Source organism: Rosa chinensis, chromosome 1 (genome assembly GCF_002994745.2).
Source record: "Rosa chinensis cultivar Old Blush chromosome 1, RchiOBHm-V2, whole genome shotgun sequence".
Lineage (NCBI taxonomy): Eukaryota > Viridiplantae > Streptophyta > Magnoliopsida > Rosales > Rosaceae > Rosa > Rosa chinensis.
Window position 1 is genome coordinate 50,141,775 of NC_037088.1, and position 18,667 is coordinate 50,160,441.

General features: G+C 43.0%; 3 protein-coding genes across 3 annotated transcripts; all 3 read right to left on the bottom strand.

Annotated features, from left to right (window-relative positions):
• Positions 1 to 3,873: 3,873 nt before the first annotated feature.
• Positions 3,874 to 4,254, bottom strand: LOC112169012 (cold shock domain-containing protein 3-like). The gene has a single exon (XM_024305951.1). The coding sequence runs from the start codon at positions 4,252 to 4,254 to the stop codon at positions 3,874 to 3,876; it is 381 nt and encodes a 126-aa protein (XP_024161719.1).
• A 4,710-nt stretch (positions 4,255 to 8,964) lies between these two features.
• Positions 8,965 to 9,345, bottom strand: LOC112169024 (cold shock domain-containing protein 3-like). The gene has a single exon (XM_024305962.1). It carries the CDS (start codon positions 9,343 to 9,345, stop codon positions 8,965 to 8,967), a length of 381 nt encoding a protein of 126 aa, XP_024161730.1.
• A 4,711-nt stretch (positions 9,346 to 14,056) lies between these two features.
• On the bottom strand, positions 14,057 to 14,437 carry LOC112169032 (cold shock domain-containing protein 3-like). The gene has a single exon (XM_024305969.1). The coding sequence runs from the start codon at positions 14,435 to 14,437 to the stop codon at positions 14,057 to 14,059; it is 381 nt and encodes a 126-aa protein (XP_024161737.1).
• Positions 14,438 to 18,667: the final 4,230 nt, after the last annotated feature.

The window sequence follows — 18,667 nt, forward strand, 5'->3', positions numbered from 1 at the left end:
CAATAAAGTTATGAGAGAAGATCTCTTGGATTTAGACACATATTGGCTTTGTCATGACATGATAGGTCATCCTAGTCATGATATGATGATCCGACTATTAAAGACTTCACACGGACATCCATTCTTTCGAGCGAAACGAAGCATGAATCAAAAGTTGATTCCTGGATCAAGTGTGACCGTCGCCACTGCCTCTGGCACCGCCGCCGTCCACCATCAGCCTAGGGCTGGCACAGTCCCTATACATGTCACGCCCCTGATTTTACACACATGAAAATCGATATATATAACCCCATAATTATATATGCGTGAACGTCCAGTCATCAATACAAAATACCTGAAATCTTTTTCCCTTAAACTTACACACTTATTGATGCCCTGAACCCTCAAAGTTAATATACACTCACTCCAAAGAGTTATATATTACACAAGCTTACGAATTAAATTGTCAACAACAAGATAAACGTAATGCTCCTCAGAGCTCACTACAACGGAAGTCCAAATAACGGTAAAGTCACAAAATTGGCTTCCTACCGTAAAGCTGCTAGCTCGCTGCCTCAACCTCGATTATCCTAACCTGCAGGATTAACCCCTACACGGTTGGAATGGTGCACCGGGTTGCCACACAACAAACCCGGTAAGCTTTTGCAAGCCCGTATGAGTAACTCAAACCACACACAACTCACGCCAAAAATAAGGAAAACAACTCACGCTTTGATTCCTTAAAACACGAAATAAAGGAGAATAACTCACACTTTAATTTCCTTTCAAATCGAAATAAAAGAAAGCAACTCACACCTTGTTTCCTTTTAAAACGAAACATAGAAAACAACCCACACTTGAATTCTATCAGTTGTACCATAAGCGTACCATAGAAAGCAACTCACACCTTGATTTCTATCAGTAAAACATAGAAAGCAACTCACTCCTTGATTTCTATCAGTAAAACATAGAAAGCAACTCACTCCTTGATTTCTATCAAATGTACCATAATCGTACCATAGAAAGCAACTCACACCTTGATTTCTATCAAAACGTTAATAAGGAAAACAACTCACTCCTTGTCCCCTTAAAAACCATTAATAAGGAAGCAACTCACACCTTGTTCCCTAAAAATACGTAATGTCATGAGTTGTAAATAACCAATTCCCGTTACCCCATGAATTACCTATATGGCAGACAGATTAGAGCTCTAACTGAAAAACGTAACCACTCGTCCGGCCAAAGACGTGGTCACCTGAGATTCTGCCCAAGGTCTTAGACCTTCGATCCTCGGGCGGCAATGTCCCTTGGAGCAAAACATTAAAGGAGTCGCATCTGACCCAAAATGTTACACAAATCGCAACGCTTTTGAAAACAATCGAAATCAACATTTCCATAATCATTGTTTTCCGAAAAAGCCATAACACAAAACAATAAAAAGCATCAATTCATGCCCATTGTTTTCATACCCAAATCTCAACACTTTTCTCAAATCTCAACGCTTTTCAAAACAAATCGAAATCAATCATTTCCACAAATCATTTGTTTTCCAAAAGCCACACCCCAAAACAATAAAAAGCATCATTTCATGCATATTGTTTTCATAAATCCACAAACCACCCAAAACATATATATTTCACGTAAACATATATCTACTAATACATGAATACGTATGTATATATATACATCCCATAATATACATATATACACACGTAATCATCTACTCAAAAGTGCCACTAATACCATCTATAGTTTGCAGTTAACTAAATAACTCTCAAAATAATAAGGGTATTCCCGTTCGTGAAATGAACTTCGTGAGATTACTCACCTCAGAATCCCGCTGCGTCTTCTATACAGAACCGAACTAGTACACTATCACCAACAACTCGTCCAATTCACCTTCTAGAAGCACCTATTCACCAATGATCTCAAATCAGTAACGATTCATAACCAATTTTAAGTCCGAAACCCCTGTTTTGAACTAAAATCCCCCAAAGTGGCGCCAATCGAGGCAAAACCACATCCGAGACCTCCCGAAGTCTCTGGAATACGTCCACGATCGATGTGACCAAACCACAAGTCGATCGGACGCTCAAATCCTCACGGATAGAATAATCGATCGGTATGAAATTGCAAAAATCATAACAATTCCATACGAACTCCAAAATTTGCATATTATATATCGAAACGCTCGTATCAACGAGTAGAACATATATAATACCAAAAACAGTTCCTTAAGTGGCCGGAACACCGCCGGAACGCCACCACAGACGGTGGTGCACCGCCACCGGCCAAAACACATTATTTCACAAAACTCCCAACATCAAAGTTCTTCATCTAAGCATGCTTGTGAATTCTCATAACTAGCTCGAAGTCAGAAAACAAGCTTAAGGGATCGAAAACTACCTCACAAGCCGTGAACAGTAATCCCAACTGAGTTGATCGAATTTTCACGTGAATCGATCCAAACAACCACCATGGATCGATCAGCGAGCTTGTTCTGAACTCAACCCAAGAAAATCGAAGCCGTGCCGACGTCGGAACTGTGTTTTCCGGTCGGGTCCGATTTCTCCAGTCTGCACCGCCTTGAACTGCCACCGAGACGGAGAATCGCCGTAAGAGAACACCAGAGGGACGACCAGACGGAGGAGACGACCCTGCTGGCCAAGTTTCAAGGCCGGAGACCGCCGCAGTTGGCCGGAAAAGTCGGGTCGGATCGGCCGGGTTCGGGTCGGGTCAGGCGGTTTTCTTCGATACTGAGGGAGCGGACGAGAGAGAAGAGAGAGAGAGGGAGTGGCTTCCGGAAAAGGAAAATGAGGAAATGAATATATTTTCTGATTTTTCCTTTATATACTAAAATGGAAACTTTTTCCAATAGCCATAACTTCCTCATACGAACTCCGATTCTCGCGTTCCACATGTCCACGAACTCGTATCGACGCGCTCTACAACTTTCGTGAAGGAAGTTTTCGGAGAATCCCAACGAATAAAAAGTCAACCTTTGGCAACCCCCCTAAAACCATATTCTTCAATTAATTATTCGCCCGAAACACTTCCGCTCCATCCACGAGCCACGAAACCGTCCAATAGTTATAAAATTAATTCTGGAAAAATCTTCAGAAAATAATTACGAATTTCCGGGGCATCACATTCCACCCCCTTAAAGAAATTTCGTCCCGAAATTCACACGTACCACACCCACAAGTACGCATAAACCAAGCTCAAGTCCAAATCTCATTTCGCAACAACCTGTTCTTGTCTCACTATACAACATACTTAGCTCAATAATGGATACAGGTACCCTACCTAATATCGCAATTCAAATGCCTCCTACCATCCCACTTGGAGATAATCTAAACATCTCACCTGTTTCAATCACGTTCTAATGCAACAACAATTATGCACAACCACCTAAGAGTCCATAGTCCTGTCCTCACAGTATCTGCATCGATATATCATCAATTACAACATTCTCATTGCTAAATTTAAAATGACATTTCATTTCAAGTCAATTGATAAAACTCTAGGTTTTTGCCACAGTCAACTATTTGCAAAATCACAATAAGCATTCCAACTATCTCCGAACATAGTAAGATGAGATTCAGCCTCGGCCGAACTACCCATCAATTATCACATGGTATCGCACATACAAACAAAGTTGTAAAAGACTCCTCTGTTACAACAATGAAAAATGCATCATGCAACATACCATCAAAAACAGTATTTTACAAAAGGAAGCCACACGCAAAAGTCTAACTATGGACATCAGGCAAAGCCTGTCACAGCACACAAAGGAATTAGGTTCTCCACTATCATACTTCGCCTTAGCAAGAAAAGTCTTAAGGCCGATAAGACACCTCCATTCCCTACACTTTGCTGAAAATTAGCATCCACTCAGACATGCCCCAAAGGCTGCTGTCCTCGCTGATTTCCTTGTCCCCTGCCCTGCTGCTGGGTACAATCCCTTGAGAAATGCCCTGTCTGGCCACAAGTAAAACACGCCAAGTTCTTCGGTTTTGTGCAAGCCTTAGCAGTATGGCCAATCTCCTTACAGTTGTAACATCTCAGAGGTGCTCCCTGCCCAACAGGTGCAGCCCTAGCAGGTGCAGCCGCTTCCCTAGCTGGCGCCTGCTGATGAGTCCTGCGCCTCTTCCAGAACCCACCCTGAGCATCTGTCCCTTCATTGCTCTCAGCAGTTGCCTTCCCCTTCCTTCGGGAGTCCCTCTCAGCCGACTCCTGCTCCTGGAAAATCAAGTTCTCCTGCTCAATGGCCATAGCCTTAACGAAAATGAGCTCTACCGTCTTCAGTTCCAGAACAGCGACATCGCGCCGGATTGAAGCATTCAGTCCCCACTGAAACTTCATAGCTAAGCTCTCAGCATCCATCTGCCTCACAAAGCGATACAACCTTGAGAACTCAGCTTCATACTCCCTCACACTCTTAGTCCCTTGGACTAACGAGATGAATTCCCTTTCCATCTGCTCCATCACTGAAGGCGGAAAGTACTTCTTCCTGAACAGTTCCACAAAACCGTCCCAGGTCATGGCGGACACATCCATCACCCTCTGTGTGCCGCTCCACCATACCCGTGCATCGCCTTGGAGCATAAACGCCGCAATCTTCCTCTTCTCAACGTCGTCGCAGACGACCATCTCGAAGTAGGTCTTCATGTTCTCGATCCATTGATCTGCCAACATGTGATCCGTACCTCCCTGGAATGGAACTCCTCCCAACCTCGAAATCTCCTTTGCCAACTTCGACAAACGAGTGGGATCTACAACATTCGCAACCTCCACAACCGGTGGAACAGGCAGCTCAACATTCGATGCCTCGATATCATTCTCAAACATCTCCTCAACAGGAGGAGGAATCCTGCCCCTACCTCTGGCTCCACCCCTGCCTCTGGGTCTACCTCGACCCCTAGCTCGGCCTCCTTGTGAATCCATCACCTAAGAAGCATAACAACCTGTGATTAATACTTGTACAACTTCCAACTACAAGTATAAGTCAACAACATGACTAAATCAACCACCTTACTACGTCAGAAGATACAATTCTGTCCCCTACGTAAATCTTGAGTCAAATCTAAAGGTCCTCATTCCTCAAAAGATTATAACTCCTAGAAGCTACCTTAAGCTCCTACACTTGGTTCACTGAGCTAACACTACCCTGATGACTCGCAATCCAACACTCATTGCATACCCAATGACTATATCAATACCGAAGAGCATCAGATGGGGATCCGCTGCAGACGGGCCATCACTCGAGGAGTATTGATTGTCACCAAATATGCACCTTACGCTCTGATACCAATCTGTCACGCCCCTGATTTTACACACATGAAAATCGATATATATAACCCCATAATTATATATGCGTGAACGTCCAGTCATCAATACAAAATACCTGAAATCTTTTTCCCTTAAACTTACACACTTATTGATGCCCTGAACCCTCAAAGTTAATATACACTCACTCCAAAGAGTTATATATTACACAAGCTTACGAATTAAATTGTCAACAACAAGATAAACGTAATGCTCCTCAGAGCTCACTACAACGGAAGTCCAAATAACGGTAAAGTCACAAAATTGGCTTCCTACCGTAAAGCTGCTAGCTCGCTGCCTCAACCTCGATTATCCTAACCTGCAGGATTAACCCCTACACGGTTGGAATGGTGCACCGGGTTGCCACACAACAAACCCGGTAAGCTTTTGCAAGCCCGTATGAGTAACTCAAACCACACACAACTCACGCCAAAAATAAGGAAAACAACTCACGCTTTGATTCCTTAAAACACGAAATAAAGGAGAATAACTCACACTTTAATTTCCTTTCAAATCGAAATAAAAGAAAGCAACTCACACCTTGTTTCCTTTTAAAACGAAACATAGAAAACAACCCACACTTGAATTCTATCAGTTGTACCATAAGCGTACCATAGAAAGCAACTCACACCTTGATTTCTATCAGTAAAACATAGAAAGCAACTCACTCCTTGATTTCTATCAGTAAAACATAGAAAGCAACTCACTCCTTGATTTCTATCAGTAAAACATAGAAAGCAACTCACTCCTTGATTTCTATCAAATGTACCATAATCGTACCATAGAAAGCAACTCACACCTTGATTTCTATCAAAACGTTAATAAGGAAAACAACTCACTCCTTGTCCCCTTAAAAACCATTAATAAGGAAGCAACTCACACCTTGTTCCCTAAAAATACGTAATGTCATGAGTTGTAAATAACCAATTCCCGTTACCCCATGAATTACCTATATGGCAGACAGATTAGAGCTCTAACTGAAAAACGTAACCACTCGTCCGGCCAAAGACGTGGTCACCTGAGATTCTGCCCAAGGTCTTAGACCTTCGATCCTCGGGCGGCAATGTCCCTTGGAGCAAAACATTAAAGGAGTCGCATCTGACCCAAAATGTTACACAAATCGCAACGCTTTTGAAAACAATCGAAATCAACATTTCCATAATCATTGTTTTCCGAAAAAGCCATAACACAAAACAATAAAAGCATCAATTCATGCCCATTGTTTTCATACCCAAATCTCAACACTTTTCTCAAATCTCAACGCTTTTCAAAACAAATCGAAATCAATCATTTCCACAAATCATTTGTTTTCCAAAAGCCACACCCCAAAACAATAAAAAGCATCATTTCATGCATATTGTTTTCATAAATCCACAAACCACCCAAAACATATATATTTCACGTAAACATATATCTACTAATACATGAATACGTATGTATATATATACATCCCATAATATACATATATACACACGTAATCATCTACTCAAAAGTGCCACTAATACCATCTATAGTTTGCAGTTAACTAAATAACTCTCAAAATAATAAGGGTATTCCCGTTCGTGAAATGAACTTCGTGAGATTACTCACCTCAGAATCCCGCTGCGTCTTCTATACAGAACCGAACTAGTACACTATCACCAACAACTCGTCCAATTCACCTTCTAGAAGCACCTATTCACCAATGATCTCAAATCAGTAACGATTCATAACCAATTTTAAGTCCGAAACCCCTGTTTTGAACTAAAATCCCCCAAAGTGGCGCCAATCGAGGCAAAACCACATCCGAGACCTCCCGAAGTCTCTGGAATACGTCCACGATCGATGTGACCAAACCACAAGTCGATCGGACGCTCAAATCCTCACGGATAGAATAATCGATCGGTATGAAATTGCAAAAATCATAACAATTCCATACGAACTCCAAAATTTGCATATTATATATCGAAACGCTCGTATCAACGAGTAGAACATATATAATACCAAAAACAGTTCCTTAAGTGGCCGGAACACCGCCGGAACGCCACCACAGACGGTGGTGCACCGCCACCGGCCAAAACACATTATTTCACAAAACTCCCAACATCAAAGTTCTTCATCTAAGCATGCTTGTGAATTCTCATAACTAGCTCGAAGTCAGAAAACAAGCTTAAGGGATCGAAAACTACCTCACAAGCCGTGAACAGTAATCCCAACTGAGTTGATCGAATTTTCACGTGAATCGATCCAAACAACCACCATGGATCGATCAGCGAGCTTGTTCTGAACTCAACCCAAGAAAATCGAAGCCGTGCCGACGTCGGAACTGTGTTTTCCGGTCGGGTCCGATTTCTCCAGTCTGCACCGCCTTGAACTGCCACCGAGACGGAGAATCGCCGTAAGAGAACACCAGAGGGACGACCAGACGGAGGAGACGACCCTGCTGGCCAAGTTTCAAGGCCGGAGACCGCCGCAGTTGGCCGGAAAAGTCGGGTCGGATCGGCCGGGTTCGGGTCGGGTCAGGCGGTTTTCTTCGATACTGAGGGAGCGGACGAGAGAGAAGAGAGAGAGAGGGAGTGGCTTCCGGAAAAGGAAAATGAGGAAATGAATATATTTTCTGATTTTTCCTTTATATACTAAAATGGAAACTTTTTCCAATAGCCATAACTTCCTCATACGAACTCCGATTCTCGCGTTCCACATGTCCACGAACTCGTATCGACGCGCTCTACAACTTTCGTGAAGGAAGTTTTCGGAGAATCCCAACGAATAAAAAGTCAACCTTTGGCAACCCCCCTAAAACCATATTCTTCAATTAATTATTCGCCCGAAACACTTCCGCTCCATCCACGAGCCACGAAACCGTCCAATAGTTATAAAATTAATTCTGGAAAAATCTTCAGAAAATAATTACGAATTTCCGGGGCATCACATTCCACCCCCCTTAAAGAAATTTCGTCCCGAAATTCACACGTACCACACCCACAAGTACGCATAAACCAAGCTCAAGTCCAAATCTCATTTCGCAACAACCTGTTCTTGTCTCACTATACAACATACTTAGCTCAATAATGGATACAGGTACCCTACCTAATATCGCAATTCAAATGCCTCCTACCATCCCACTTGGAGATAATCTAAACATCTCACCTGTTTCAATCACGTTCTAATGCAACAACAATTATGCACAACCACCTAAGAGTCCATAGTCCTGTCCTCACAGTATCTGCATCGATATATCATCAATTACAACATTCTCATTGCTAAATTTAAAATGACATTTCATTTCAAGTCAATTGATAAAACTCTAGGTTTTTGCCACAGTCAACTATTTGCAAAATCACAATAAGCATTCCAACTATCTCCGAACATAGTAAGATGAGATTCAGCCTCGGCCGAACTACCCATCAATTATCACATGGTATCGCACATACAAACAAAGTTGTAAAAGACTCCTCTGTTACAACAATGAAAAATGCATCATGCAACATACCATCAAAAACAGTATTTTACAAAAGGAAGCCACACGCAAAAGTCTAACTATGGACATCAGGCAAAGCCTGTCACAGCACACAAAGGAATTAGGTTCTCCACTATCATACTTCGCCTTAGCAAGAAAAGTCTTAAGGCCGATAAGACACCTCCATTCCCTACACTTTGCTGAAAATTAGCATCCACTCAGACATGCCCCAAAGGCTGCTGTCCTCGCTGATTTCCTTGTCCCCTGCCCTGCTGCTGGGTACAATCCCTTGAGAAATGCCCTGTCTGGCCACAAGTAAAACACGCCAAGTTCTTCGGTTTTGTGCAAGCCTTAGCAGTATGGCCAATCTCCTTACAGTTGTAACATCTCAGAGGTGCTCCCTGCCCAACAGGTGCAGCCCTAGCAGGTGCAGCCGCTTCCCTAGCTGGCGCCTGCTGATGAGTCCTGCGCCTCTTCCAGAACCCACCCTGAGCATCTGTCCCTTCATTGCTCTCAGCAGTTGCCTTCCCCTTCCTTCGGGAGTCCCTCTCAGCCGACTCCTGCTCCTGGAAAATCAAGTTCTCCTGCTCAATGGCCATAGCCTTAACGAAAATGAGCTCTACCGTCTTCAGTTCCAGAACAGCGACATCGCGCCGGATTGAAGCATTCAGTCCCCACTGAAACTTCATAGCTAAGCTCTCAGCATCCATCTGCCTCACAAAGCGATACAACCTTGAGAACTCAGCTTCATACTCCCTCACACTCTTAGTCCCTTGGACTAACGAGATGAATTCCCTTTCCATCTGCTCCATCACTGAAGGCGGAAAGTACTTCTTCCTGAACAGTTCCACAAAACCGTCCCAGGTCATGGCGGACACATCCATCACCCTCTGTGTGCCGCTCCACCATACCCGTGCATCGCCTTGGAGCATAAACGCCGCAATCTTCCTCTTCTCAACGTCGTCGCAGACGACCATCTCGAAGTAGGTCTTCATGTTCTCGATCCATTGATCTGCCAACATGTGATCCGTACCTCCCTGGAATGGAACTCCTCCCAACCTCGAAATCTCCTTTGCCAACTTCGACAAACGAGTGGGATCTACAACATTCGCAACCTCCACAACCGGTGGAACAGGCAGCTCAACATTCGATGCCTCGATATCATTCTCAAACATCTCCTCAACAGGAGGAGGAATCCTGCCCCTACCTCTGGCTCCACCCCTGCCTCTGGGTCTACCTCGACCCCTAGCTCGGCCTCCTTGTGAATCCATCACCTAAGAAGCATAACAACCTGTGATTAATACTTGTACAACTTCCAACTACAAGTATAAGTCAACAACATGACTAAATCAACCACCTTACTACGTCAGAAGATACAATTCTGTCCCCTACGTAAATCTTGAGTCAAATCTAAAGGTCCTCATTCCTCAAAAGATTATAACTCCTAGAAGCTACCTTAAGCTCCTACACTTGGTTCACTGAGCTAACACTACCCTGATGACTCGCAATCCAACACTCATTGCATACCCAATGACTATATCAATACCGAAGAGCATCAGATGGGGATCCGCTGCAGACGGGCCATCACTCGAGGAGTATTGATTGTCACCAAATATGCACCTTACGCTCTGATACCAATCTGTCACGCCCCTGATTTTACACACATGAAAATCGATATATATAACCCCATAATTATATATGCGTGAACGTCCAGTCATCAATACAAAATACCTGAAATCTTTTTCCCTTAAACTTACACACTTATTGATGCCCTGAACCCTCAAAGTTAATATACACTCACTCCAAAGAGTTATATATTACACAAGCTTACGAATTAAATTGTCAACAACAAGATAAACGTAATGCTCCTCAGAGCTCACTACAACGGAAGTCCAAATAACGGTAAAGTCACAAAATTGGCTTCCTACCGTAAAGCTGCTAGCTCGCTGCCTCAACCTCGATTATCCTAACCTGCAGGATTAACCCCTACACGGTTGGAATGGTGCACCGGGTTGCCACACAACAAACCCGGTAAGCTTTTGCAAGCCCGTATGAGTAACTCAAACCACACACAACTCACGCCAAAAATAAGGAAAACAACTCACGCTTTGATTCCTTAAAACACGAAATAAAGGAGAATAACTCACACTTTAATTTCCTTTCAAATCGAAATAAAAGAAAGCAACTCACACCTTGTTTCCTTTTAAAACGAAACATAGAAAACAACCCACACTTGAATTCTATCAGTTGTACCATAAGCGTACCATAGAAAGCAACTCACACCTTGATTTCTATCAGTAAAACATAGAAAGCAACTCACTCCTTGATTTCTATCAGTAAAACATAGAAAGCAACTCACTCCTTGATTTCTATCAGTAAAACATAGAAAGCAACTCACTCCTTGATTTCTATCAAATGTACCATAATCGTACCATAGAAAGCAACTCACACCTTGATTTCTATCAAAACGTTAATAAGGAAAACAACTCACTCCTTGTCCCCTTAAAAACCATTAATAAGGAAGCAACTCACACCTTGTTCCCTAAAAATACGTAATGTCATGAGTTGTAAATAACCAATTCCCGTTACCCCATGAATTACCTATATGGCAGACAGATTAGAGCTCTAACTGAAAAACGTAACCACTCGTCCGGCCAAAGACGTGGTCACCTGAGATTCTGCCCAAGGTCTTAGACCTTCGATCCTCGGGCGGCAATGTCCCTTGGAGCAAAACATTAAAGGAGTCGCATCTGACCCAAAATGTTACACAAATCGCAACGCTTTTGAAAACAATCGAAATCAACATTTCCATAATCATTGTTTTCCGAAAAAGCCATAACACAAAACAATAAAAAGCATCAATTCATGCCCATTGTTTTCATACCCAAATCTCAACACTTTTCTCAAATCTCAACGCTTTTCAAAACAAATCGAAATCAATCATTTCCACAAATCATTTGTTTTCCAAAAGCCACACCCCAAAACAATAAAAAGCATCATTTCATGCATATTGTTTTCATAAATCCACAAACCACCCAAAACATATATATTTCACGTAAACATATATCTACTAATACATGAATACGTATGTATATATATACATCCCATAATATACATATATACACACGTAATCATCTACTCAAAAGTGCCACTAATACCATCTATAGTTTGCAGTTAACTAAATAACTCTCAAAATAATAAGGGTATTCCCGTTCGTGAAATGAACTTCGTGAGATTACTCACCTCAGAATCCCGCTGCGTCTTCTATACAGAACCGAACTAGTACACTATCACCAACAACTCGTCCAATTCACCTTCTAGAAGCACCTATTCACCAATGATCTCAAATCAGTAACGATTCATAACCAATTTTAAGTCCGAAACCCCTGTTTTGAACTAAAATCCCCCAAAGTGGCGCCAATCGAGGCAAAACCACATCCGAGACCTCCCGAAGTCTCTGGAATACGTCCACGATCGATGTGACCAAACCACAAGTCGATCGGACGCTCAAATCCTCACGGATAGAATAATCGATCGGTATGAAATTGCAAAAATCATAACAATTCCATACGAACTCCAAAATTTGCATATTATATATCGAAACGCTCGTATCAACGAGTAGAACATATATAATACCAAAAACAGTTCCTTAAGTGGCCGGAACACCGCCGGAACGCCACCACAGACGGTGGTGCACCGCCACCGGCCAAAACACATTATTTCACAAAACTCCCAACATCAAAGTTCTTCATCTAAGCATGCTTGTGAATTCTCATAACTAGCTCGAAGTCAGAAAACAAGCTTAAGGGATCGAAAACTACCTCACAAGCCGTGAACAGTAATCCCAACTGAGTTGATCGAATTTTCACGTGAATCGATCCAAACAACCACCATGGATCGATCAGCGAGCTTGTTCTGAACTCAACCCAAGAAAATCGAAGCCGTGCCGACGTCGGAACTGTGTTTTCCGGTCGGGTCCGATTTCTCCAGTCTGCACCGCCTTGAACTGCCACCGAGACGGAGAATCGCCGTAAGAGAACACCAGAGGGACGACCAGACGGAGGAGACGACCCTGCTGGCCAAGTTTCAAGGCCGGAGACCGCCGCAGTTGGCCGGAAAAGTCGGGTCGGATCGGCCGGGTTCGGGTCGGGTCAGGCGGTTTTCTTCGATACTGAGGGAGCGGACGAGAGAGAAGAGAGAGAGAGGGAGTGGCTTCCGGAAAAGGAAAATGAGGAAATGAATATATTTTCTGATTTTTCCTTTATATACTAAAATGGAAACTTTTTCCAATAGCCATAACTTCCTCATACGAACTCCGATTCTCGCGTTCCACATGTCCACGAACTCGTATCGACGCGCTCTACAACTTTCGTGAAGGAAGTTTTCGGAGAATCCCAACGAATAAAAAGTCAACCTTTGGCAACCCCCCTAAAACCATATTCTTCAATTAATTATTCGCCCGAAACACTTCCGCTCCATCCACGAGCCACGAAACCGTCCAATAGTTATAAAATTAATTCTGGAAAAATCTTCAGAAAATAATTACGAATTTCCGGGGCATCACATTCCACCCCCCTTAAAGAAATTTCGTCCCGAAATTCACACGTACCACACCCACAAGTACGCATAAACCAAGCTCAAGTCCAAATCTCATTTCGCAACAACCTGTTCTTGTCTCACTATACAACATACTTAGCTCAATAATGGATACAGGTACCCTACCTAATATCGCAATTCAAATGCCTCCTACCATCCCACTTGGAGATAATCTAAACATCTCACCTGTTTCAATCACGTTCTAATGCAACAACAATTATGCACAACCACCTAAGAGTCCATAGTCCTGTCCTCACAGTATCTGCATCGATATATCATCAATTACAACATTCTCATTGCTAAATTTAAAATGACATTTCATTTCAAGTCAATTGATAAAACTCTAGGTTTTTGCCACAGTCAACTATTTGCAAAATCACAATAAGCATTCCAACTATCTCCGAACATAGTAAGATGAGATTCAGCCTCGGCCGAACTACCCATCAATTATCACATGGTATCGCACATACAAACAAAGTTGTAAAAGACTCCTCTGTTACAACAATGAAAAATGCATCATGCAACATACCATCAAAAACAGTATTTTACAAAAGGAAGCCACACGCAAAAGTCTAACTATGGACATCAGGCAAAGCCTGTCACAGCACACAAAGGAATTAGGTTCTCCACTATCATACTTCGCCTTAGCAAGAAAAGTCTTAAGGCCGATAAGACACCTCCATTCCCTACACTTTGCTGAAAATTAGCATCCACTCAGACATGCCCCAAAGGCTGCTGTCCTCGCTGATTTCCTTGTCCCCTGCCCTGCTGCTGGGTACAATCCCTTGAGAAATGCCCTGTCTGGCCACAAGTAAAACACGCCAAGTTCTTCGGTTTTGTGCAAGCCTTAGCAGTATGGCCAATCTCCTTACAGTTGTAACATCTCAGAGGTGCTCCCTGCCCAACAGGTGCAGCCCTAGCAGGTGCAGCCGCTTCCCTAGCTGGCGCCTGCTGATGAGTCCTGCGCCTCTTCCAGAACCCACCCTGAGCATCTGTCCCTTCATTGCTCTCAGCAGTTGCCTTCCCCTTCCTTCGGGAGTCCCTCTCAGCCGACTCCTGCTCCTGGAAAATCAAGTTCTCCTGCTCAATGGCCATAGCCTTAACGAAAATGAGCTCTACCGTCTTCAGTTCCAGAACAGCGACATCGCGCCGGATTGAAGCATTCAGTCCCCACTGAAACTTCATAGCTAAGCTCTCAGCATCCATCTGCCTCACAAAGCGATACAACCTTGAGAACTCAGCTTCATACTCCCTCACACTCTTAGTCCCTTGGACTAACGAGATGAATTCCCTTTCCATCTGCTCCCTCACTGAAGGCGGAAAGTACTTCTTCCTGAACAGTTCCACAAAACCGTCCCAGGTCATGGCGGACACATCCATCACCCTCTGTGTGCCGCTCCACCATACCCGTGCATCGCCTTGGAGCATAAACGCCGCAATCTTCCTCTTCTCAACGTCGTCGCAGACGACCATCTCGAAGTAGGTCTTCATGTTCTCGATCCATTGATCTGCCAACATGTGATCCGTACCTCCCTGGAATGGAACTCCTCCCAACCTCGAAATCTCCTTTGCCAACTTCGACAAACGAGTGGGATCTACAACATTCGCAACCTCCACAACCGGTGGAACAGGCAGCTCAACATTCGATGCCTCGATATCATTCTCAAACATCTCCTCAACAGGAGGAGGAATCCTGCCCCTACCTCTGGCTCCACCCCTGCCTCTGGGTCTACCTCGACCCCTAGCTCGGCCTCCTTGTGAATCCATCACCTAAGAAGCATAACAACCTGTGATTAATACTTGTACAACTTCCAACTACAAGTATAAGTCAACAACATGACTAAATCAACCACCTTACTACGTCAGAAGATACAATTCTGTCCCCTACGTAAATCTTGAGTCAAATCTAAAGGTCCTCATTCCTCAAAAGATTATAACTCCTAGAAGCTACCTTAAGCTCCTACACTTGGTTCACTGAGCTAACACTACCCTGATGACTCGCAATCCAACACTCATTGCATACCCAATGACTATATCAATACCGAAGAGCATCAGATGGGGATCCGCTGCAGACGGGCCATCACTCGAGGAGTATTGATTGTCACCAAATATGCACCTTACGCTCTGATACCAATCTGTCACGCCCCTGATTTTACACACATGAAAATCGATATATATAACCCCATAATTATATATGCGTGAACGTCCAGTCATCAATACAAAATACCTGAAATCTTTTTCCCTTAAACTTACACACTTATTGATGCCCTGAACCCTCAAAGTTAATATACACTCACTCCAAAGAGTTATATATTACACAAGCTTACGAATTAAATTGTCAACAACAAGATAAACGTAATGCTCCTCAGAGCTCACTACAACGGAAGTCCAAATAACGGTAAAGTCACAAAATTGGCTTCCTACCGTAAAGCTGCTAGCTCGCTGCCTCAACCTCGATTATCCTAACCTGCAGGATTAACCCCTACACGGTTGGAATGGTGCACCGGGTTGCCACACAACAAACCCGGTAAGCTTTTGCAAGCCCGTATGAGTAACTCAAACCACACACAACTCACGCCAAAAATAAGGAAAACAACTCACGCTTTGATTCCTTAAAACACGAAATAAAGGAGAATAACTCACACTTTAATTTCCTTTCAAATCGAAATAAAAGAAAGCAACTCACACCTTGTTTCCTTTTAAAACGAAACATAGAAAACAACCCACACTTGAATTCTATCAGTTGTACCATAAGCGTACCATAGAAAGCAACTCACACCTTGATTTCTATCAGTAAAACATAGAAAGCAACTCACTCCTTGATTTCTATCAGTAAAACATAGAAAGCAACTCACTCCTTGATTTCTATCAGTAAAACATAGAAAGCAACTCACTCCTTGATTTCTATCAAATGTACCATAATCGTACCATAGAAAGCAACTCACACCTTGATTTCTATCAAAACGTTAATAAGGAAAACAACTCACTCCTTGTCCCCTTAAAAACCATTAATAAGGAAGCAACTCACACCTTGTTCCCTAAAAATACGTAATGTCATGAGTTGTAAATAACCAATTCCCGTTACCCCATGAATTACCTATATGGCAGACAGATTAGAGCTCTAACTGAAAAACGTAACCACTCGTCCGGCCAAAGACGTGGTCACCTGAGATTCTGCCCAAGGTCTTAGACCTTCGATCCTCGGGCGGCAATGTCCCTTGGAGCAAAACATTAAAGGAGTCGCATCTGACCCAAAATGTTACACAAATCGCAACGCTTTTGAAAACAATCGAAATCAACATTTCCATAATCATTGTTTTCCGAAAAAGCCATAACACAAAACAATAAAAAGCATCAATTCATGCCCATTGTTTTCATACCCAAATCTCAACACTTTTCTCAAATCTCAACGCTTTTCAAAACAAATCGAAATCAATCATTTCCACAAATAATTTGTTTTCCAAAAGCCACACCCCAAAACAATAAAAAGCATCATTTCATGCATATTGTTTTCATAAATCCACAAACCACCCAAAACATATATATTTCACGTAAACATATATCTACTAATACATGAATACGTATGTATATATATACATCCCATAATATACATATATACACACGTAATCATCTACTCAAAAGTGCCACTAATACCATCTATAGTTTGCAGTTAACTAAATAACTCTCAAAATAATAAGGGTATTCCCGTTCGTGAAATGAACTTCGTGAGATTACTCACCTCAGAATCCCGCTGCGTCTTCTATACAGAACCGAACTAGTACACTATCACCAACAACTCGTCCAATTCACCTTCTAGAAGCACCTATTCACCAATGATCTCAAATCAGTAACGATTCATAACCAATTTTAAGTCCGAAACCCCTGTTTTGAACTAAAATCCCCCAAAGTGGCGCCAATCGAGGCAAAACCACATCCGAGACCTCCCGAAGTCTCTGGAATACGTCCACGATCGATGTGACCAAACCACAAGTCGATCGGACGCTCAAATCCTCACGGATAGAATAATCGATCGGTATGAAATTGCAAAAATCATAACAATTCCATACGAACTCCAAAATTTGCATATTATATATCGAAACGCTCGTATCAACGAGTAGAACATATATAATACCAAAAACAGTTCCTTAAGTGGCCGGAACACCGCCGGAACGCCACCACAGACGGTGGTGCACCGCCACCGGCCAAAACACATTATTTCACAAAACTCCCAACATCAAAGTTCTTCATCTAAGCATGCTTGTGAATTCTCATAACTAGCTCGAAGTCAGAAAACAAGCTTAAGGGATCGAAAACTACCTCACAAGCCGTGAACAGTAATCCCAACTGAGTTGATCGAATTTTCACGTGAATCGATCCAAACAACCACCATGGATCGATCAGCGAGCTTGTTCTGAACTCAACCCAAGAAAATCGAAGCCGTGCCGACGTCGGAACTGTGTTTTCCGGTCGGGTCCGATTTCTCCAGTCTGCACCGCCTTGAACTGCCACCGAGACGGAGAATCGCCGTAAGAGAACACCAGAGGGACGACCAGACGGAGGAGACGACCCTGCTGGCCAAGTTTCAAGGCCGGAGACCGCCGCAGTTGGCCGGAAAAGTCGGGTCGGATCGGCCGGGTTCGGGTCGGGTCAGGCGGTTTTCTTCGATACTGAGGGAGCGGACGAGAGAGAAGAGAGAGAGAGGGAGTGGCTTCCGGAAAAGGAAAATGAGGAAATGAATATATTTTCTGATTTTTCCTTTATATACTAAAATGGAAACTTTTTCCAATAGCCATAACTTCCTCATACGAACTCCGATTCTCGCGTTCCACATGTCCACGAACTCGTATCGACGCGCTCTACAACTTTCGTGAAGGAAGTTTTCGGAGAATCCCAACGAATAAAAAGTCAACCTTTGGCAACCCCCCTAAAACCATATTCTTCAATTAATTATTCGCCCGAAACACTTCCGCTCCATCCACGAGCCACGAAACCGTCCAATAGTTATAAAATTAATTCTGGAAAAATCTTCAGAAAATAATTACGAATTTCCGGGGCATCACATTCCACCCCCCTTAAAGAAATTTCGTCCCGAAATTCACACGTACCACACCCACAAGTACGCATAAACCAAGCTCAAGTCCAAATCTCATTTCGCAACAACCTGTTCTTGTCTCACTATACAACATACTTAGCTCAATAATGGATACAGGTACCCTACCTAATATCGCAATTCAAATGCCTCCTACCATCCCACTTGGAGATAATCTAAACATCTCACCTGTTTCAATCACGTTCTAATGCAACAACAATTATGCACAACCACCT